Source organism: Peromyscus leucopus, chromosome 15 (genome assembly GCF_004664715.2).
Source record: "Peromyscus leucopus breed LL Stock chromosome 15, UCI_PerLeu_2.1, whole genome shotgun sequence".
NCBI classification, from domain to species: Eukaryota; Metazoa; Chordata; class Mammalia; order Rodentia; family Cricetidae; genus Peromyscus; species Peromyscus leucopus.
The window spans coordinates 33,154,154-33,178,367 of NC_051076.1; the positions used below are offsets into that span (position 1 = coordinate 33,154,154).

The following is a 24,214-nucleotide window of genomic DNA, read 5'->3' on the forward strand; positions in this document are numbered from 1 at the left end:
AAACATTGGTAGATGATACGCATTAAATTGTGTCCACCAAAATAGGCCAGAGCGCCGCCCCCTTAGCCCTGTGAACGTGATATGTGTGGGGTTTATTCAGATGGACCTTAACCTAACTATGCTGGTGTCCTTATAAAACGGAGATAGTTGAACACAGAGATACACCTGGGGAGGACACCTCATGAAAACGAAGACGACTGAAATGCTTCTGCAAGCCAAGATATGCCAACACCCCCCAGCACACTGTCAGGAGCTGGGGAAGGAGTGTGGGCGGAATGTCCCTCGCAGCCCTCAAAAGGGACAAAAGGGACAGGCCCACTGACACCTTGAGTTTGGATTTCTAGCTCCCAGAACTATAGAACAATAAATTTCTTGAGTATGTGGTTTTTTATTTTTGTTTCTCTCTCTCTCTCTCTCTCTCTCTCTCTCTCTCTCTCTGTATGTATGTATGTATGTATATGGGGGGGTACACATATGTGTATGCACGCATGTATGTGGAGGTCAGAGGACAATCTTAGGTATTGTCCCTAGACACTATATACTTTTTTTGAGACAGCATCTCTCACCGGCCTGGAACTCACAAAGCAGGCTAGGCTGGCCAGCTAGTGACCTCAGGGGTCAATCAGTCTCCTCTTCCCCAGCACCGGGAAAACATGTGCACCACCATAACACGCATTTTTAAAAAGTGGGTTCTGAGCTCAACCTCAGGTGTTCACATTTACCTTACCAACTGAACCATCTCCCAGTTTAAATTTCAGTTTTTAACGGCAGTTTTTAATGGCACATTGTTACCGATACATTAGCTTTTATGGATGGAACACTGTTTCCCCTCAGAAAACTATGTTGAAAACCTTTTGGTTCCTGTGTATACATACAGGTTCATGTTTGTGTGGGTGAACATGTGTATGCATGTTTGTGTGCATGTACACATGTTGGAGGCCAGAGATCAAACTTGGTATCATTCCTCAGATACCATCTATCTTGATGGTTTTTTTTTTTTTTTTTTTTTTTTTTTTTTTTTGAGACAGGGCTTCTCTGTGTATTCCTGGCTGTCCTGGAACTTGCTCTGTAGACCAGGCTGGCCTTGAACTCAGAGATCCATCTATGTCTGCCTCCTGAATGCTGGGATTAAAGGCATGTATCACCATACCCAGCTGTAATATATGTTTATAAATGTGTGTTTATATATTTATAAATTAATATTTAATTTATTATTTAATTAATATATTAAAAATATATATTTTAAGACAGGATTTCTCTGGGACTTGCTGATTAGGCTGAGCTGGTTGGGCACAGACCACCCTGACATTCTTCCAGGAAGGAGGTCATCACCACATATGGACTCTCAACCTAGGACCAGGACCAAGAGCCCAAGAAAACTTTTCTTTATAATTTACACTGTCTGTGGCATTTTGTTAACAAAAAATGCACTGAGAAAATGGTGAGGAAATGAGCCTCACCATAGCTAAATAGCTAAAGTTGCAACTTCACCATGAGGGCAAATTCTAGGGAGCCTTGTAGGAGGGGTCCCTGATAGCCTCACAACCCTGCGGCACAGATTTTCAGTTCAGCCATTGTTCAGATTAACTACAACGTGTGAAGTGGACTAAACTAGGGCTTCCCAGATGCATGGAGGCTCCTCTCCCGGCAGCTTCCTATCTTGAAAGGATCATTTGAGGAACTTGGTACAGACCACCCGGGAGGGAGATCGTTCTCCAGGAGTCTCTGTGAGACAAGAAAGATGCTTATCTGGGCCGGCGGCCGTGCTCTGTGCTGGGAGTAAGCCGCACAGCGGAAAGGGGCAGGACCCCACCTGGAGGAGGCGTGGCCTCTACCCGGGTTCCGCAGCGCCCCCCCCCCCCCCGCCGAGGGGAGGGCGGTGGCCTCTTCATCCAAGGCCCAGCCGGCAGGTGGGAGGGGCTACCAAGAGCCACTGTTGGTTGTCTGGGTTTCTGAGGGTGCGGTGTCCTGTCCCTTCCACCATATCTGGTCTTTGTTGTTGTTGTTTTCCTCCTTTCTCCAAGCAGCACACAATCCCAAGCTCCCCTCTCCAAGTCCATGGCCAGTATCAGACAGACCAACGAGCAGCTCCTACTTCCGGGTCACTACAGCACTGCATGTGGGTCCTTCACCGAGATAAAATGAGGTTTCAGTGAGGACAGGCTACCCCTGGTGACACCCGCTGCTAGCCATGCACCTCTGGGCCTCATCGCTCCTCCTGAAATACGGGACATCACTAACAGTGCTACAGCATTCATTGTCCTGAGCCTGTAAACACAAAAGCCACCCCCTCTAAACTGAGCGTCTGTTTTGTTCACTTGTAGCACCTCATCTGACATTTCTTTGAAATGTTTATTCCGAGGCCATCAGCTGGGCACACAGCCTCTGACGCTAAGTACTGCTTGCTCAAAAACTCAAAATACGTGTGCTCCGTATTTTCTTTCTGATAAGTGGTTTTTGTTGTTGTTTCTCGCTATGTAGCCCTGTCTTGGAACTCTGCGCATAGAGCAGGCTGGTCTCAAACTCACAGAGACCCACCTGCCCCTGCCTCCCGTGTGCTGAGATTGAAGGGTGCGCCGCCATGTCTGAGACAAGTGTTTTTGATTGTTGTTTTGGTTTTGTGCTTAGTTTTTGAGACAGGGTCTCTTGTCGCCCAGGCTGGCATTGTGTTGTAGGGGAAGCTGGCTTTGAACACGTCATCTGCTTCTGCTTTTTGAGTGTTGGGATTGCCATACCCAGCTCATGAAGTGCATCCTTTCCCTTTGTGTGTGTGTGTGTGTGTGTGTGTGTGTGATGAAGTGCATCCTTTCCTTTGTGTGTGTGTGTGTGTGTGTGTGTGTTGTGTGTGTGTGATGAAGTGCATCCTTTCCTTTGTGTGTGTGTGTGTGTGTGTGTGTGTGTGTGTGTGTGATGAAGTGCATCCTTTCCCTTTGTGTGTGTGTGTGTGTGTGTGTGTGTGTGTGTGATGAAGTGCATCCTTTCCTTTGTGTGTGTGTGTGTGTGTGTGTGTGTGTGTGTGTGTGTGATGAAGTGCATCCTTTCCCTTTGTGTGTGTGTGTGTGTGTGTGTGTGTGTGTGTGTGTGTGATGAAGTGCATCCTTTCCCTTTGTGTGTGTGTGTGTGTGTGTGTGTGTGTGTGTGTGTGTGTTTGCCCCCTCCCACCATTGATGTCTTTCAAGGCACATTCTTGTGCAGCTCAGGCTGGCCTCAAACTTGTTCTATATTGGAGAACGAGCTTAAATTTCTGACCCTCCAGCCTCTACCTGGGATTGAAGCATGTACCACCACCAGTGTGGTCCGAGGATTCACCCCAGCGCTCTGTCCATACCAGGCAAGCACTCTACCAACTGAGCCCCATCTCCAGCCCATGAAGTGCATTTTTTCCAAGATTGATTTATTTTGTGTGGATGAATATTTGTCTGCATGTATCTATGTGTACCTGGTGTGCCTGGTGCCCTCTGAGGTCTGAAGGGGGTGTCAGGTCCCCTAGAACTGTAGTTAAAGGTGGTTGTGAGCTGCCATGAGGGTGCTGGGGACTGAACCTGGGTCCTCTGGAAGAGCAGCCAATGCTCTTAACCGCTGAGCTGTTTCTCCAGCCTCAATGGAAAACATGGCCTTCAATAATAGAAAAATCACTTGTTCTTCTCTGTTTGGTTTCTGTCCTTTTCCTGACTAGCTTGGCCTAGCAGGACAGCCCTTCCCTATTGGAGGTGAGTTTGGTAGTCAGGTCCTAGGACCAGTGGGTCACTATCCTTTTCATCCTTGGCTCTGTATAGGCTCAGGAAAGAATCATCATACACACACAAAATAAATAAGTAAAATAAAAAATAAATGATTTTCAAAAGTGTAGTATACCTGTTGATTCTGAGAAAATCCAACTAATAAAAATGATCACTCATGGGAATAACTACATTAGAAAGTAAGAATTTACTATAGCTTTTCCTTAACTGACATTCTCCTAAGAATACTAAGTATTTAGATAGTTATGTTCTCTTGCACAAAGTTTTCCAAAGGCCCCATCCAGTGAGTGAAGGTTCCTGTTACTTAGTAAATATTTTCCCCCTTTTCAGCCCAACTCCCCTATCATAACGCTAGCATCGTCTACACGTACACATGTTTATAACAAAGTACTTGGGTTACTTGCACACGTATTGAACTTCAGTTGAACATCTGCAGAGGCAAAATGCGCTTGTGTGCACGTGTGGCATATGCGTGTGTGCAGGTGTGCTTGGTGGCACTAAAGGCTGACATTGGGACATCTTCCTCCATCCCTTCTCCCGCTTATATTTTGAAACAGGTTCTCTCAATGAGTCTAGATCTCACTATTATAGCTCAATTGGATAGCTGGCCGGTGGTCCCCTGGGACTCCTGTCTCTGTCCCCAGAGTTGGGGTTACAGGTGCACACAGCCACCTGTTTTTATGTGGGTGCTGGGGAGCCAAACTCTGGTCCCATGTTTGCGCAGCAAGCACGTTATCCACATAGCCGTCTCCCTAACCCAGGCGAGAGAGACCATGTGTCTGAAGAGACTGTTTAGGGACAGCATCCCAAACCAAGAGAACTAGACCTTCTTCCTGAGCCAGCAACCTGGTGCTCTCTTCTGTGGTCACTCTGCCCTGAACTTTAGATGCCTGGCTTGTTCTGCTTTTTAAAACCGAAACAATTCCAGACTTGGACGCTGCTAGAAAAAACGTTCCATCCCGAAGTTAAAAATCCCTAACACAGCCCAATCTTCTCTGTGTCTCTGGTGTCAAGGAGCCATTTTGTGCCCTTCAAAGTGACAAGAGTCTTGTGAGGAATTGCTAGATGAAAGGAAACCAGTAATTAGACCAGCTTCAAGTTTAAAACTTTGTATTTAAAGAAAGGAATGTGCTTTTCCAAATCAATGCAATCGAGAAAGTGCCATGGAGATAAAAACCTGTTTCTTAAGTCTTCCTCCAGTGTCCACCTTGGCCCCTTTGGGTAGCAAACATTTGTAGGACTTCGCCTGCAGCTCATTTTCAAGTCTTCAAGTAGCTCCCTCCCAACACAGAGACTTCAAAGCTCCGAAAATTAGAAGCACCCCCAGCCCAGAGAGCTATTCCCTGATGAGGTGGCCATTGAAATGGAGTTTGTTTTATCAGGTCTTTCTCACGGAATTACAGACTTGAACATTTAACAAAGCAGCATTTGCAACGGGCAGGTGAGAGCCGGCCAAGATTTTCAAGGGTATTTCACAGGACAGGTCAGCAGGGAGATGGATGGGTGAACAGTGGTGGATACAATTATTTGACTTTCTGGGTTGCTCTTTTGAAGCCTCAATGCGTAATAGAAAGAAAAAGAATAATCCTCTTTGCCAACCTTTTGTAGTTCGATCTTTATTGTTCCCAGCGAAGCCCAAAGAAAACGGGCAAGATTCATTTTGTCTAGAAAGCATTTGTGTATTTTATATGGGTCTGGGCTTTGAAGGCCTGATAGTTAAGTGGGAGAAAAGACAAAGATTTTTCTCTGCTCCGAGAAATCAAAGGAGGAATTTCTGAAGCCCTCTAGTTTAACTCAAAACAGTCCTGGGTGGCATTCCATCCATACATGCTTTCTTTGCTATTGAACTCAGTGTGGAAATTAGCACAGGTCGACAGAAATGATGGAAATGAGGCCAGACCATACAGCAGTGTGCCGGAAGCCACATTGAGACTCTTTTTTTTAAAAAACCAGAGAATATAATTTCCGGCATTGTGAATGTCCAACTCTAAGAAATGGACCTGCTCCATGAGCTGGTCGGGCCAATCATCTATGCGACAGATGCTTGCAGAGTATTTAATGACTGTTAATCAATAATGGAATTAGCCGGGTAGCTTAGATAATCAGATACCAAAAATAAACGAGCTTGACCGACTGCCTTGATGGCCAAGGCAGTTCTCTAGGGGCTACCTGGATGGAGCGCTCGCAAGAAAAGAAGTATCGAATGTACGTTGGCTATTTTGCCCCAAAACACACGGTGACTATTGTGGAAGGAACTGGTGAGAATGTGGGGAACTGGTGACATTTTCTGATCATCATTATGTGTTCCTGAAACTATCTGTGTACTGGCCTCAAACTCTGAGAAGAGCTCACGATAGGGAAACATTTGTGTGGTGTTTTTAAACTTGAGTTCCGAGAACAACAATTTTCCACCTTATTTTGCCATTTTAATGCAATATGTGTGATGATTATGCGTCTGGGACTCCTTCTGTATCTGGGCTTAGTGTTGGGATGGGCAGGGTTTCCAGAGGTGAGAGTAAGGTGGAGTTAAGCATTTTCAATCTTGGAAACCAGGTGGAGAGAGGTGCAGTGAAGGAAATGCCAGGCTTACTTTGGGGACAGGAGTTCCAGGGGATCCGGACTGTCACAGCTCCTCTTAAAGACACATACCATACACACAAGGCCACAAGGTGATATACACATATACACATACCTGCAGATAGCAGTATATGTCCATCAGCATACAGAAGAGTATGCACATGGAACACATACATTAACACAATCATACCTTCATATAGAATACACCCATACCAGAATACACACACACACACACATACACACACACACACGCACACGCACACGCACACACAATCACCTTAGACTCTGCATCTTTGAGGATGCTATCCCTTTAGATTCTATCCAAAAACCACACTGAGTGAAGACATGTTTTTGTCTGTGTATGAACACCGGGGCATAGACACTTGCGCCCACCAGAGCATGGGGATAAATGCCCTGATAGGTGTGTTCACCAGCATTCACACTGAGCTTTGAACCCACAGCACTTAGGCTTGTGCTATTCCATAACAAGTCCATCTGGCTCAGTGGCCTTCTCCCTGAAGCAGGCTGATCACCCTTTCCCACCCCCCATATTCCCTTTGAACAATAGGATGCATTGTTCTCTGCTCCCCCTCTCCAGACTCTCTCTGCTTCTCCCTCCCCTGTGACTCCTCTCTTGGATTCTCCCACCATCACTTGGGGTCCGGGAAGAACAGGCAAACTATACCGGTATGCATGGCTGGCTTCCCAGTCTCTACAGCAAGAAAGTAGTGGGGATGGTTTAATTCTAAGCAGTGATGGCGGTGTTAGTATATGTTTTGCCACAGGGAGGCTAAGGCAACAGCATTTACAGTGCCTCAGCCTGTGGTGTGGACAAACGTCCCGCTGAAGTGGTCACTCTAGGAGACGGGGATATTTGCATGTCTGGCTCTGCAACGCTTCCTGCTTTTTGCTCCAAGCATCAGCCTTCTTAGGGGGCCTTACTTTGCCCCATCAACAGCACAAAGCCTTGCTCTCCCTGAACATTGCCTAGGCAGATGCACTGCCTGGTGCTAAATGTAGATGTAATTGCAAACTGATTGAAGATATTTGTCACTCATTGACAATTTTGCCATTCTCTGAGGACTTAGTTTTGAAAAGTTCACTTTAGAATCAATGTCTAACATTGTCCTCCTATTCCTTGAAAGAATTAAATACCCCTAAAATTTGTCACTGGGTCAAGATACATTTCTAACAGATCAATTTAGTCAATTGTTTGGGATCAGCCCCTCTCAAATATGGTTTAATTTACATTTTTAATTTATTTTTCATGCATAAGGTAGGAGGGGGGTTGAGCACACATAGGAATGGATTAAACTGCGAACTGAGGTATGTCTCTCTCAAGGAAACCTCCCCAAATGCTTACATTTATTAAGACTAGAATGGAAAATATGGGTTTACTAGGTTTGGGGAAAATATGAGTCCAGATCTATAATAATATGTCAAAGATGAGCAGAGTCCCGTTCCTAACAAGCCCATATTCCCCAGTCAGCAGAAAACTGTATACCAAACCAAGATATTCAGTGTCAAAATGATTCTTTTTTACTTCAAAATTTGAAAAGAAAATAGAACGAGGCACTTCCTAAGGGGGATTCTTTAAAGTCCTGCTTCAGAATTCATCCTTCCTGTGTGTGAATGCCAATCAATAGCACACAGGCAGGGCAGCCACGCAGAGTATTCCAGCGCATACTGTGAACCGAGGACCAGAGAAAATACGGTGGAGGCCCAGCCCTCCCTTGAGCAAGTCACCAGATGTTTGAAAGTAATTTTCTCCGTATTTTTATATTTATTTTTATTTGACACCAATCCCAGGTAGCCCACGCTGGCTTCAAACCCGCTGTATAACCAAGGATAAGCTCGAACCCCTGGTCCTGTCCACCTCCAGATGCTAGGGTTACCAGCATACGCCGCCATCCCAAGACTCATTTTCTTCACTTATAGGAAGAGAATTCAACAACTTTCTGAGCTACGGGCCACAGGATAGTCGAGATCATACAAGTGTTCTCTGTAAACACCAAGGGTGGCATACAAGAAAAGAGCCATCTGGATGGACTTGGATCCTGACTGTCCTTATTCTAGAACTTTCTGTTTACTTTCCCCCTGGAGTCTGAAACTGTTGCTAAGTAGCACACAGCTAACAGACGAGGCACCATGGGAGTGTCCACGCATGTCCACCACTGCGATCCAGTTACTTCACACATCAATATTCTTTTTCACCAACCAAGTCCTGCATGGCCCCCAGTAAATCTGCAGCCGGTATGTAAGCACAGAACAAGCCAGAAGATGTTGGCATTTTCAAAGCAGAGGCCTTGCCTACCAAGTTTAAAACAACGCGACAGGGTGGGAGTCCCAACCAGAAGCAGCATTTGGAGTTCTGGGTAGAAAAAAAGGTTCTTCAAATTCCGAGAGTCAATACCAGTGAGGTAGGGTGGGGTGAGACTAGAGGGCTAGGTGAGAAAGCCTTCCTAAAACCTTAGCAATGTACGACCACGGGTAGTTCATTTTGTAGCTGAAGGGAATCTTCAACGGTTCTCATCGTTCTTTATTGCGCATGTGAGAAAATGAAGCCTCAGAGAGACATTTCTGCCCAAGTTTACTCTGCACTTTAGTGAAAGGAAGAAAAAGAAAGCACACTCTAGCCGGGTTCCTGCCTTGCTGCACTGGGAAAATGATATTCTACTCTGGAGACTGGGAAGTTGGGAAACTGAGGCACACTTCCCAAGCACTCTGAGCCTGGCCACTCCTGAACACTATCTCCACTCTGTGAGGAGGGCACCACCCCCGCCATCTTAGGAAGGAACAAGCTGAGGTGGGCCCTCACCGACTGACAGAGGCCACGCAAGAACCCCGACTTCCATCCAGACCTTTCCTTCCTGCACAGTTTCTGCTCTCCTTCACCATACAGCATGATCCAGAAAGACACAACCATGTGTACATGGTCATGGAGAGAAAGTCACATTCTTTTCTCAAAAAGATGAATGAGTCTGAAGTCCCCCATGAAACGCTCTTTTGACCTGTTCTTTTAATCGTCCGTCTTGAATTTACACACACACACACACACACACACACACACACACACACACACACACACACCAATAAAGAAAGCTACATGGATATTTTTCCTGAAAACAAGAAGCATTAGAAATAGCCTAAACATCCGCCAAGAAGGAAATACTGGAAAAAGCATGATGCATGCGTTTGCTAAGTGGTCACGAGGACCAAACATGGAAGTCACCCGGGACTGTGATTCAAGCTATGATCTACAAAATCATCTATTCTGGCGATACTTTTATTGCTTCATTAGTTTGCACAGCATCGATCACCTTCTTTTCTCCAGCATCGGAGCAAAAGCAGAAGAGTGCATTTGCTTAGCTTTAAGACAGAATGTCAGTTTAGCCGTTTGAAATGATCTTTTCTCCAGGTCCAAAATAAACAGCTGGGTCTGACAGCACAGGCCTGCCACACCAGCTACCAGGAGGCCGAGGCAGGAACGTCGCCAGTTCAAGGTTGACCTGGACTATAAAATGAGTAATAGTCCAGCAGGCTGGGCAATTTAGTGAGATCTTGACAAAAGAAAAAATGGAGGTTGGGGGAAGGGGACACAGCTCAGTGGTAGAGTGTTTGCCTAGCATGCATGAGGTACTGCTAGTACCTCCAGAGCAAAACAAGCAAAACTTAACAGTAGAATTTCATACGGTTGAACACAAACACTTTAATAGTTGCCTTTTAAAATCTTTAACTTTGTAACTCATGTTGAATTCTTCTGTTCACCTTTGCTCCTTTAATTCCTGACTTTTTCATTTAGTTTTGTTTTTAACATTCACAGTTTAATACTAAGTTGTCGAGAGGAAAGATCCAAATCCAGTAGGCCACCTAATAAAGCATTAAAGTTAATTGTGTGAAAACATGGAGACTCCCTTTACCCACTCACCTTCTAATTCACTCAAAAAACCACTGGACTATGTATTGTGCGTTGATTATGTTCTAAACACTGTGCTGAGCACTGGGGATGTGTCTCAGAGCAGACAAGGGTGTCCTCAGGGACTATGGTCACCATCCTCAGGGACTGTGGTCACCGTCCTCGGGGACTGTGGTCACTATCCACACATAGTGCAAAGTGACTGGTTCCAGCTAACAGATCGAATGGCATGGTTTAATTTTTTTTCAACTACATTCTCTGAATATGTTCCTGTTGGTTGTAGCTACCATCATTTTGTCAAAGTAGTAGCTTTGTCACGAGTGGAACTAAAAAAAAAATCAATCTGAACTATTTCTGACCTTTATTTAATTGGTTACCTGATCTAGAGATATAAAAGCAAGCGGGGAAAGGGTATTCTCCAATTGTGTGCCTATACTAATTGAATCTAAAGCGAATCTCTGCTGTGCCTAGAACCTACTAAATGAAAATAGAAGACACATACCTGCTGGGTGACTTTTGAAAGAAAGGTGTATATTCAATGAAAATTAAATCTTATTTTTATTTACTTTTTTTTATGTAGTGTTTCACTATGTAGCCCAGGCTGGCCTTGAACTCACAGAGATCCACCTGCCTCTGCCTCCCAAGTGCTTCGATTAAAAGCGTGCCCCACCATGCACCCAGCTATTTTTTTTTTTTTTTTTTTTTTTTTTTTTTTGGTTTTTCGAGACAGGGTTTCTCTGTGTAGCTTTGCGCCTTTCCTGGAACTCACTTTGGAGACCAGGCTGGCCTCGAACTCACAGAGATCCGCCTGGCTCTGCCTCCCGAGTGCTGGGATTAAAGGCGTGCGCCACCACCGCCCGGCTCTAGTCTTATTTTTTAAAGAATAAAAGCAAACCTAAACATAATGCTAAATGAATAGAGCGGCTTAATAAACGTAGGCTGAAGTCTCAGGGCTGTTAGTGGAGGTGTTTTGTAGCAATAAACGTAGTGTCTAGTCTACCGAGTCAGAGCAGAGCTGAAGTAGGGAAGTGAAGCGGAAGGTTTGGAAACAGTCAGCGACTGGAGGGCCAAAGAAACGGTGAAGATGCCATCCTGCGAAACACTATCGACGCCATCACTTGTGTTTCCTTCAAGTCCACTTCCAGAAGCATCACCCAAGATTTGGTGTTGGAGGTATTTGTCTATAACTCCCTAGTCAGTGTACAGCCACGCCAGCAGAGCTGGGCGGCCACCCTGAACATGCTGACTACGTGTGTATTTTGCTCTGAATTCCCCCCTCTTCTCTGTTTACGTTTTCATTCTGAAGGAACATTTTCCTACACGGGGTTTTGGAGATACTGAAATTGTAGATGCAAGGTTCATCCTGGGTCCACCCCAGGTTTTGATCCACATTTGCCAGGGGACACACCGCTGGGTTTCTGTCCTGGTGTCGGTGTGCCCAGAATTCAGAGGAGGGACAAGTTGCATTCTCTGAAGAGGAGATGCCTGTTGGTGCTTTAGAACTTAAGAATCTCAGCCATATGTTTCCATTTCCTTCTCCTAATCATCAGTTCAATGTCTGTTTATTGGTTGTCCTTTTTGTACATGTATGTATGCATATATGCATATATATACATGTATATCTCTATATGTGAAACATGACATTCACTTCTTGCCTTCACATCTCTGCAAGGAAGGCATTAGTATCTTTGCTTTAGGGGAAACCTAACAAGGCCCAGGAGCATCAAGATCCACTAGGTTGCTTAGGGACTTGCTACCAGGAGAATGCTATGATTGGCATGTCCCTGCCTGCTGCCTTCTTGGAAGCAGAGCTTCTCACAAACCTGAGGCTTCACACTGGAGATGCGTTTCCTCACTAGAGAGTGGACAAAGACTGTACTGACCCCTGGGTTCATTCTTCGCCATGGCGGGGGCAGTTAGAAGGACCAAGAAGCTGACGGTTGGCGGACAGACATGTTCTGTGCCACCCAGCACTCCATCTTAGCTCTTCCTGCCTCAGGGCCTGGACATGGTCATGCAACATTTAGTGGACTGATAGTTCAAAGTTTAGATGTTAGCTTTTCCCAAGAAGGCCATAGGCCTTTTTGGTGGAAATGGCCACAGGCCTCCTGCCCTCCGGGTGGGGTTTGTTTACTGGTCTCAGCAACCACCACCAACCCAGCCACCCTTCATTTCTCTCCCTAACTCCCCTAAGCTCCCACTGGAGCTCCAGAGCTTGCCGACCTGGATCGGGAGGAGCAGGTAGAAGTGGAGAGGGTTGACAATCTCCTCCCTCCAGCTCTTGGGAGCCTGCTGCGCCCAGTCCAGAGCTATTGCCTGCCGCAGCTGCCCCTGAAGTTAGTGAACCTCCCAGGCTGTGAAAATGTTTTGCCCCTGCCCATGAGGCAGGACTGCTGTGGGCTCCCTCCGGAGGTATCACCCCACAGTACCCTGTGAGTCATACCCGCCAGGCCCTTTCTGAGAAGAGCACTATGAGCATGCAGAAAAGCCGATTGTGGAGCCCTCACAACCCCGGCGGTGCTAGCCCAGCGCTGTTGTGTTCCCTGGTGGTTAGCAACCATGATGGTGGCCGTTCCTGCCCTCCCAGCCTTACCACTTAACGAACTACCCGAGGCGAGTTGTAAAATGGAGGAAGGCTGCTCCTTACAGGCACCATCCTTTGTTTCTCTAGAGTCAAACAGACACTGTCCCATTTCTTGAAAAAAAACACCACGTCCCTCCCCACCCCAAGTCTGAACTAGGAAGTGTGCTAAGGCTCCACCATGCAGAAAAAGCCAGGCCTCCGAGGGCTGCAGTGAGCACAGGTACAAATTCTCTTCTGGGCTGCTTGTGACTCCTGACCGACTTAGCATGTATTCTCCTCCTGTTCCCGACATTTCTGTCGCTGTCTCTGGCTGCTAGGGTCCGATAGAGAGCCGCGTGAGTGTGTCACGGAGGCAGAGATGGGTGTGTCCACAGGGCTGGCGGCCATGGCGTGGGGACAGCATTGAGAGGGTGGCCATAGACTTGAGCCTCTGGGCCAGAAAGTGGCAACTGTGCCTTGCAAAAGGCCACCAACACACATGCTTCCTGGTACACTTCCCTCCATCTGGTCCCCTTGGCTCTACCTCTACAAGGTGTTCCAGGTCATCCGGGGCCACAGGCTAGGACCCTCCCCGACTGACCATGGTAATGTCACTTGTTGGCAAAGGAGGAAAGAACGGGGCAGAGTGGCAATAACAACCTCGAGGGGGAAGGAAGGAGACGTGATATCTGGAAGGCAGAACAGAGCGCGGCCTAGCTGCTGTTCCCGATCGATCGTGTGCGGCTTCCGTCGATAACGCTGTCTCTCTCCACGCCGACCTGCCTCGGTTGCTCTTTGCTTCGTTTCCCCTCACCCTTTCCCTCCACAGACTTTCTCCTCTTCCTTTATCACTGGACAACCTACAACTGTGTTTTCAAACAGCTGGCACTGAACTGGTACCCAGCATGGCTGTCACAGGGCGGGCGCCTGCGTGGGACCCGACCCGGTCCTGCCCCTCCGTCCACGGACTTTGGGAGGACAGGTTTTAAAAGAAACGCTAGGTCCTCCGCACCCGTCTGCTGCCACTCAAACACACAAAGAGCCTCGAAAAGAGCCCAGCCACGGAAACGGCACCCTTACCTGCTCCTGGGACCTGCGCCTGAAGGATGATGCCAGCGAGAACAGCCACCTTCCACTTCATCTTCTACCGCCCCGGGATGGTGCCCAGAGGCAGCTGAGCCTGGGAGGATGGGAGAGAGGGAGGTGTGGAAGGAGTCTCTGTAGGCTTTGCTCTGTGGCTGCCACCCCAGGAAGTGGAGGACCGTGGGCCTTTGAGACAGCACCTGCCAGTTACGCCAAGACACGCTCACACTCCCCCTCTCGGTTCACAGGCAGGAAGCTCTGGAGGTTTGGGGGTTTAGGGTGTAAGAATGTGTATCCGTCTGAATTTTGCTTTTTCTTCTATTTGACTGTGCTTTCTACGTACTTTATTTTCTTCTGATTCCTGACTAATTTGTGCCTGACTCCGATTGCTGAAGTCAGACCCTGGGCATATCTAAGTTCCCAGTGCACGTAAGAACACTGGCCCTTGTGGAGGCCGGAGGAGTGACAGGGTGGGCTAAATGTGGAGGTCGCCACTTCCCTGGTCGCCTTGTGACCTTGCCTGAAGCATTCAGCATCTCCAGACTTCAGGCTTCTTAATCTAAAGGGCAAGAAAAGAGATCATTGGAGGAATAGCTCTGAACTTGGCTTCAATTCAGGCCATAAATAGCGTGAAATACTGTAGCTCACGTCGTTTTCAAAATTCTTTTTCCCCCTAGACAGGATCTCACTGTTCAGTCCAGGCTGGTCTTGAACTCGATCCTCCTGCCTCAGCTTCCCAGTTGTCTGGATTACAGGCATGTGCCACCAAACCTAGGTCTAATGCATTTCATGCTTGGAGTCATTTACAATAAGAAAAAGATTAAAAGTTAGGTATAGTATGCATGCCTGTAAATCTTAGCCCTCAGGTGGCTGAGGCAGGAGGATTGTGAATTTGAGGTCAGACTGAACTAATAGTACAAGTCCAACTTGTGCTATTTAGTAAGACTGCCTCAAAACAAAATAAAAATTAAAACTGAAAAATCAAGCAGAACTAAGAGCTGTGAGAGGTATATATAAAACAAACTTTGAGACAAGACTGAGACTGTGAAAAGAAAGATGTAGCTTTTCTCCTTTGATTAAAAAAAAATCTCTCTTAAGCCCACAGTTACTTCTAAATTAATTAATTAATCTACCAAATTGAAAGACAATATTCTCAAGTCTGGAGGCGGAGCCATGGCCCAGGTACTTGCTTCCAAGCATGACAACCAGAATTCTACCCCAAAGCCTACATGGTGGGTGAGAAAAACTCATTCTTGCAAGATGTCCTCTGAGACACACACACACACACACACACACACACACACACACACACACACACACACACACACACCACAACATACACCACACACATACATACACAGAGACACCACACACACACACCACATACACACATGCACACCACATACATATACAACACACACACACACCCTACACACACACACACACACACACACACACACACACACACACACACACAGACATACACACTTACACAAATAAATGTTAAAAATATGTTAACAAATTTTTAAAACAAAACAGGCCGATTCCAGAGTTTATATGAAAAACTTGATGTGTAAGAATAGCTAGACCACAGAAGGCACAAACAATCAAAACCAAAATACATAAATTAGACATCATCAAATTTCAAAAGTTCTATGGATCAAAAGGAACTAGGAAGAAAAATTAAAAAATAATCCACAGAGTAAATGGAAGTATTTGCAAATCATAAACTGATTATGGTCCAGTACTCAGAATATGTAAGTAAATCTACAATTCAATAAGTTAAAAAAAAATAAAAATTAGCCAAAGATTTAAACTGCCATTTCTTCAGAGAAGATAGACAAATGGCCAACATGCACATGAGAGACTCTCAGTGTTCCTCGTCACTAGGGAGATGCATGTCAAAACCACAGAGCCACAGGACAACACAACAGTCAATGTCTGTGTGGACGAGGACGAGAAGAAACTGATGTTGTCCACTGGCGCTGGAAAGTGGCGAGGGCCTGTGCAGAGCAATTTGACAGCCCCTTAAAATGTTAAACAGAGTTACCACATGGCCCAGAAACTACCAAGTATAGACCCGGAAGAATTGAAAACATATGTTGTACAGAAGCCGTGTACAGAAACGATCTTGACAGCATTATGTATAATGACCCCAGACTGGAAACAATTCGCCACAGCTGAGGAATGGACAAGCAGCCATGGGGGGTCAAACAATGGGGTATAACAGCCATGAAAAGACCCGAGGTACTGTGAGATGCTACCGCTTCAGGCACGGGGGGAAAAAGAAACCAGACTAAAAAGGCCACTTACGGTATGACTGCTTATATAAAATAGCCAGACGAGGCAAATCCAGGAGAAAGTGGATTAGTGAACCGAGGAACCGAGGAGAGCAGGCAATCGGACGAGCTAACGGCTGCTGTGAGGTTTCTGTAGGGGACGATGAAACGTTTTAGAATTAGATGATCGTGTGCCAGAGAATTGAAGATGCTAAAAACCGCTGAAGTGCACATGTTAAAAGAGTGGATTTGTGACACAAAAATTCTATCCCAGTATAAAATAAAGCTAGAACAAATAAAATGCAAGGGATGTGAAATAATCGGCCAGCTAGCCCAACATTAGGAATGAACACCATTGCTAAACAGTGTCTATGACATTATCAGCTCTGCTACCCTGAACGTGCCCAATCATATTTGCTCTCACTTCCAAGCAGGCTCAGGCCTGGCTTGTGCTGGGCTAGGAGACTTACACATCCAATTAGTCAAGTTGTTTTATATAAAAGTAAAAGAAAACTTCAGTAGCACAATGCTAGACTTTTAAGTAAGCGGTCCATACTAGATCAACTGAATTACCTATGAGGGGACATACACTGTTCTTATGTCATGCTGTACACAGACATTACCCAAAATGCATCATCTATATAAACACAAAATCCAAAACAGTAACACTGCTGGAATGAAACATGGGTGAGTGATGTCTGTAACAAAACACAAAAGCACATCTCATATAAGAAAATGATAAACTGGGTCTCATCAAAACATCTTTCTGAAGATGCCATTAGAAAGCACAAGAGCAAGCCATAAGGAAAGAAAATTATTTGCAAACACATCTGTTAGGCTATCTAGAATATCTAAAGAATTCTTTCTTAATAGTAAGAAACCAACTTGTTAAGGAAATGGGCAGAAGGTTTAAATACACAGTCCCCAAAAGAAGGTATGTGAATGACCGATAAAGAGATAAAAAGATGCTGGACATTATGAATAAGACAAAACTGCAGTGAGGTACTATCAGGTGTTTCCTAAAATGTGGGCTAACTAGAGTTCTCACATACCAAGGTTCGTCTGTCTGTCCTGGAGTTTCCAGAGGCAACCATCACCCCCTCAAGGCTTCTCCACCAGAGGCCTGTCCAGCACCTGCCCTAGTATAATGACCCAGGCTGTGTCCACAGTCCTTAGCCGAGGGGGACCAGCAAATCGAAGGAGGCTGGTGCAAACCATTTCCCTCAACAAGCACTATTTATTTATTTATTTATTTATTTATTTATTTATTTATTTTGTTTGTTTGTTTATTTGTTTATAAATAGAGACATGGTTTCTCTGTGTAGCCCTGGCTGTTCTGGAACGCTCTCTGTAGACTAGGCTGCCTCTGCCACCACATCTGGCTCTATAATCTTTTTTTTTTTGGGGGGGGGGACAGTAGCAAGGACTGGCTTGTAACTTCCTATGTAGATGAAGATGACCTTGAGTTTCTAAGCTTCCTATCTCTATTTCCCAGATGCATGGGTGTGCCACCATGCTCAGTTTATGGGGGGTGGAGAGTATGGATCAAGCCCAGAAGTTCCTACACAGTAGACGAGCACTCTACTGAGTCACATCCCAGCCCCCAACTTTTTATAATTTTGATGAGGTTGGCAGGTAAGGCAATTCAGCTGCTGTTTCTCTAGAATTTTTTAAGAGATTTATTTCTTTAATTACATGTATATGTGTGTAGGGGAGGGAGGATGTGTATATGCCTTCAGGCTGCCCCCAAAGGCCAGAGGCATTGAGTCCCCCTAGAACTGGAGGTACAAGTGGTTGTGATCTGTTTGCTGTGGGCGCTGGGGACTGAACTCAAATCCTGTGGAAAAACAGTAAGTTCCCCGAACCGCTAAGTCATCTTTCCAGCCCACTTACTTAGAATTCCAAAGTGGCTGTGTGCTGTGAGTCAGGCCGGTAATTCCAGCACTAAGGTCACAATCTCATGGTCACCCTCAGCTACACAGTAAGTTGGACACTAGCCCAGGGTACAACCCCTGTCTCAAAAAAGCAAAAAACCAAACAAAAATAAAGTCTTCAAAGTGGACTCTGGCCTGGAAAGATCTCCAGTTCCTTGGTCCTGCTTGACTTCACTCAGGGAGCTTACTGGGCTGTGTGACTACTGTGAGTACTGCTCCAGAAAACCTGCTTCTGCTTGTTCCCCAAACTCAATTTCTGTCACTGGCAGCCAAGTGAGTCTAATTTATGTGTTGGGATTTGGGGAAATTAAATTAGCTTTCTCCACATAATGAATTATCACAAACATAGTGCCCTGAAACAGCACAGACTTATAATCTTACAGTGAGAGAAGCCAGAAGTCTGGGCACAGCACGCTGGCCCTCGGCCTAGGTACTTACCGGGCTAAGGCCAAGGTGTTGGCTTGGCTATGGTTTGGATCTGCAGCTCCAGCTGGACATTTTTCTTACAGCTACAAGAACGAGGTCCCTGTCTTCTTGATCATCACTGATTAGGTATCACTCTCTCAGCCTCTAGAGGATACCTGTAGCTCCTTGCAATATGGTTGTAGTTGTTGATTTTTTACTCTTTGCTCTTGGTGAGGGGAGCACCACCCAGCTCCTAAATAAATACACAGACTTTTTTTTTTCTTAAATGCCTGGCCTTAGCTAGGCTTGTTTCTAGCCAGCTTTTCTTAACTATCCTGTCTACCTTTTGCCTCTAGGCTTTTATCTTTCTCTATTTTATATACCTTTCTTTACTTCTTGCTCTGTGGCTTGTTGTGTAGCTGGGTGGCAGGTCCCTGGTGTCCTCCTCTCCTTTTCTCTCATTCCTTCTCTTTTTATCCTTTTATTTATTCTCTCTGCCTGTCAGCCCTGTCTATCCTTTCTCCTACCTAGTTATTGACCATTACAGCTCATTATTAGACCAATCAGGTGTTTTAGACAGGCAAGTTAACAGAGCTTCACAGAGTTACACAAATGCACCATAAAAGAATGAAGCACGCCGAGCGGTGGTGGTGCACGCCTTTAATCCCAGCACTCGGGAGGCAGAGGCAGGTGGATCTCTGTGAGTTCGAGGCCAGCCTGGTCTCCAAAGCGAGTTCCAGGAAAGGCGCAAAGCTACACAGAGAAACCCTGTCTCGAAAAAAACCAAAAAAAAAAAAAAAAAAAAAAAAAAAGAATGAAGCACATCTTTGCATCATTAAACAAGTGTTTTCCAGCATAAACGAATGTAAGACATCTTCAACTAATATCCCACAACATATGGCCTCCCAGCAGTTTTCCCCCAAGCCAACCACAGCACACTCTGCTTTGCTCTTCCAGAGCCAGCAGGAGGAAAGTCTGCTGGGAAAGGGCTTGCCTGATTAGGCCCGACCCACTCAAGGTAACCGCTCCTTTTATCGTGGGCCCCAAGAGAAGCACAGGAGCGCTAGCTCTTCCAGGCACAGGTTTTCTGCGATCAAGGAAGTTGCATTGATATATGCATCATGGTGTGGACATTTTGGAGGCCACCCTAGCATCCTGTCTCCTGGAGAGGTGCCACTGGGGAGCAGTGAGCATTCGGCATGCCAAGTAAAGGACTTTTGCCCTTGTGCCCAGGAACGAAGCCAACACAGAGATGGGCAGAGTAAGAGATGTGTAGAAAACATTCAGCACACCCATTGAGAACCTGGATTATGCCATGCCTAAAGGCCCGCTTCATGGATTTTTCTGTTTTATGATCCAATAACTTTTTCTTAAGAAAGTTGACTTTAAATCTGAAATTTGCACTTGGAATGCTCTTTGATGTTACAGATGCTGAGAACATGTGGCCACTGAGGATGTGATTGACCTGGGCCCGTTTTATTGGGAGGCTTATTTTTTTAGTTGACCCTTCTCTCAAAAGATGAATTGTTTTTAAGGAAATCAAACCACATTTTGTTAATTCAGCAAGATAAAACGGAGGAAAAGTGTACCAATAAACATAATAAACCAAACAACAATAATAAACTGCACAAAGAAATAAAAGAAAAACATCTTTTAAAAAACTTTGTAAAAGATAATAAAATAAGCTGGGAGTGTGGATAATATCACACAGGTACTATCAAGAGATGAGCTGAGCAATTGATTACTTGTTAAATATTGCCCTTGAGAGTTGTCCTAGTTAGGGTTTCTATTTCTGTGATGAAACACCATCACTGTAAAGCAATTGGAGAGGAGAGGGTTTATTCGGCTTAGACTTCCACATTGCTGTTCAACATTGAAGGATGTCGGGACAAGGACTCAAACAGGGCAGGATCCTGGAGGCAGGAGCTGATGCAGAGGGCATGGAGGGGTGCTGCTTACTGGCTTGCTTCCCCTGGCTTGCTCAGCCTGCTTTCTTATAGAACCCAGGACCACCAGCCCAGGGATGGCCCCACCTACCATGGGCTGGGCCCGCCACCACTGATCACTAATTGAGAAAACGCCTCACAGCTGGATCTCATGGAGGCATTTCCTCAGCTGAGGCTCCTTCCTCTCTGATGACTCTAGCTTGAGTCAAGTTGACACACACCACCAGCCAGTACACTAGCCTTACACGTTCCACTGGGGAGTGAGCCTGTCCTGCTGGAGGGGGTGGCCGCCATTGGCAGGTCATTTTCACATTTTGTCATTTTAATCTTCTTAGGTGACTCAGGAAGACGGCCATTACTGAGGTTCACGTTCCACTTTATAGTTAAGGAATTTGAATTTTTTTAACCCACTATCACAAGCTGGCACGTGGCCAGATCAAGACTGGAAGTCAAGTGTTCTGGATGCGGGAGCATCATGGTAGTGGAAAGACATGTGCTTTGGATGGACAGACTCTGGTTAGTGAAGGCGCACCTGACCTTTGCCCTGAGTTTGCTAACCACGCCCAGCTTACTGCATTGCTTGAAGAATGGATAGCATGCCTTCTAGCGGTTTTTCTGCATCGTGTATCTATGTACTGAGGTTGCTGGGAAAAGTACGTGAGTACTTCGGATGAGGCGATAACTGCTGTCACTGTGTGGGGAAGGGATGCCAGAGGGTTATTAAATGTTTAACCACAGAAGCTCTGGCAAGAATCTTCTAGATATGATGGTAGCTGGGGGAAAGGAGTGGGCCTTGGTCTTTGTGATGAGTGAGAGACTGAGAAGAGCAGGTGGTGGATAAGTCCTGCAGGCGCGCAGACCAAACCCAAGTAGAGGCCTGTGTGCTTCCTCTTTTTAATTCTTTCTGAGCACTCAGTCAGACCCAAGGCTCCTGCCTCGTTATTCCTTAGGAACAGATAACCCGGACTCCTGTGATGAGTTCAGCCTCGGAAGCCTTCTAAAGTCAGCCGCGAGGCACCTAAGCAAACACAAAGTCATTCTCTGAAATGAGAACGCTTCACCCCAAAGACCCCAGGGCAGCCGAGAAGCTGCTCACGACACCTGGCGGAGAGTGAATTTCTTCAGTTCCTCGCCTTTGACTCTGGCTTTGTTTTCATGCCCAGTTCTGATTCTTCCACAACGTCTTCCCGCAGCTGATGCCACGGACCTACTGCTGTTATGGGAGCCACCAGCCCCGAGATCTGGTCCCAGCTTTTCCCTTCACTTGCTGTGTGACTTTGAACAAACAAACAAAAAACAAAAATCACTTTCCGTCCATGGGCCTCTGCGCCCCTGAAGGGCCTGAATTCTCTGTCTCTACAAAGTGTTTGACGGCCGGACCCTGTACTTGAGTATAATTTTTCTTGCCTCTCAATGCCTTCAGCGTCACCAGGTGATACCTTTCTTTAGCTGAGGCGCAGGGTGGCACTGTGAACTTCCTCTGGGCACTGTTCCAGATGTCATGCAGGTGTGGTCCTAGCTTTGGTCCAAGAGTGGAGGGAGGGTCAGACTCAGGACCTGACAGCTCAGCCCAATCCCATGGTACTGAAGATTTTCTTTCTTCACGCGGTCACTTTTTTTTTTTTTTTGGTCAATCCCAAAAAAGGACTAGATCTCCTGACCTCGTGCGGTGTATCGGAGGCGGCTAGAAGTCCTTGGTGAGCCAGCCTTGACCCTGGGGGAGCTGCCCAAACAGGTCCCTCTTAGACCAGGAAAAATCCTATGGATTTTTAAACATTGATTTAAAATGCGCGGAACTGAGCGGGTCTGACCAACCACCTCTGGATCCTGCTTGGTCAGAAACCCTTGGCTCTCCTTAGGATGGCCGCTTCCTTAAAGGGAAGGAAGGATGATAATCAGGACAAAAAGGGGGACGCGGTTCCGTCGAGGCAGAGGGTCTGCCAGCGGAAGGACAAACTTCTCCCGTCCCGGACCTAGGGTCAAAGGGCTGCCCAGGTAAGCAGCTCCGTGTGTCTCCACAGCGACCTCTAGCGGCTGTTACTCAAACTGCAGTTCCCAAGGCTTCCCTCGCTCCGGGGCTGGTGGTCCAGCAGCTCACGTCTGACCCCGGAACCCCTGACCGGGTCTCCAATCCGCTCCACTTCCGTAGGACTCACAGTGAGGGGGCGTGTCACTAATGCACACTCGACACTGGGACCTTCTCACGGCCGCGTCGTTTTTTTTTAGAAAACGTCCGGTTCCTTGCTCCTGCGCGGGTCTTACCATCTGTCTAATGGCCTCGGGTCGTTCACACCCTGATAGATAACTAAGCAATAGCCACTGTCTAGCCTAGTCCTCGACCTAGTCCTGGTGATCGCAGGCTAAGCGGTTGAGTTTGGATTTGAACACATAGTGTGGCTTCAGAGCTCACCGCACCTAGATGTCAGAGAACTACCTGTGAAAATCCCGGCGTTTTCAAACACATGGCCCTTGCCGCTTTTCCCCACACCACAAGCCTTTAAAACAAAACACGAGGCAAAATATTTCTTTAAAGGGTCCACAGGGACCTCTAGTGTTGCCTTCTTGAATCAGAGCTGTGGGATCCCATGTGGAATTGTGTGGACAAACGCAAATCCGCGGCTTGGGTATGAAGTTAAAAATAAAAAAATAAATCACGTGTGCCCCACCCATCTCTTGGGCTTGTTACTAGGGTTAGAAAAAGAGTGTCATGCATGGATATATTTTATAAAATTAAATGTATTGACCCAGTTTCTGCAGACTGCATGTTGTCTTGAATAAGTCTCTTTATTTCCTTGAGCGTTTGGGTGCAGCCTGGTCTGTGTTCCCAACGTTAGCTGAGTTACGTCCTGCTCAGCTCTTCCACGGCCCGCTAGGCGCCCAAGCAGGGCCCTTCCTCCCCACTGCCCAAGGTCCGCCTCTCTTCTGCCCTTCTCTGGGATCCCAGGCACAGGTACAAACACCTTGCAGAGGAAATGAGCACCCAGTACAGGCACTGTCAGTCCAGGGTGCCGGTGTGACTTTGGATGGGACTTGCAGTCTTTATAATGGTAAGAAACACATTTCTGTGTATTAACCAGCCAGTCTCTGGTATTTTGTCTTGGCAGCCTGAGCAAACTCAGACCAAGATGAATTCAAGGGATGCAGACCATTAACGGATGACCCCTGGTGACCAAACAAGGAGCGTGTGTTAACGGACTCTCAGCACACATATGTAATATGTTAGACTACCGTTCTCAGAACGGACTGGCTTGGTCAGAGTGTCTCGCCATCGTCCTTCAAGTACTTCTGTTTATTTTTTGAAATTACAGTTATTTGTCTATTTATTGTGTGACTCTCGGCGACTCTGTGTGTGTGTGTGTGTGTGTGTGTGTGTGTGTGTGTGTGTGTATACATGCCACCACACACCCCACGGGACAGATGCTGAGAAAGCCAGCTAAGTGTTTGCTGCGGGAGACACTGGATACTCTAGCTAAGGAACGTGAGCCCGTGGGTGCACGTAGTAAACACCCTCCCAAGTCTGAGTCTATGAGACTCTTAAGAGCCATGGCTTTGGCCAGTGTCAGTGCTGAGGGCCCAAGCTGAGGACCCCAGGGTGTCTCTAGACTTGACTGCCCCACAGGTTGCAAGCAGGTTAAGTGGGGAGCGCTGTCTTTAATGGTCTGTCCCTGCTGTTGAGAGACCTGTGGGCAGATTCAGACTGGAAACAGATTCAAAGAGCTGAGTGTGGCTTGAGATTGTCATTAAGAAGGAGATAAACATTCTACACAAAGA

The 24,214-nt window shown here is 46.4% G+C and overlaps 1 protein-coding gene across 2 annotated transcripts in view; it reads right to left on the reverse strand.

Annotated features, from left to right (window-relative positions):
* The window catches only part of Cd247 (CD247 molecule), a 74,713-nt gene extending 60,577 nt beyond the window's left edge, over nt 1-14,136 (reverse strand). The window contains exon 1 of one of the 2 annotated variants that reach the window (XM_037211295.1): nt 13,877-14,136. In XM_037211295.1, the coding sequence (XP_037067190.1) occupies nt 13,877-13,937 (61 nt within the window). In that variant the 5' untranslated portion in view covers nt 13,938-14,136. The remainder of the gene's footprint in view (nt 1-13,876) is intronic. The other variant, XM_028864375.2, reaches the window with a different exon arrangement.
* Between the last annotated feature and the right edge of the window lie 10,078 nt (nt 14,137-24,214).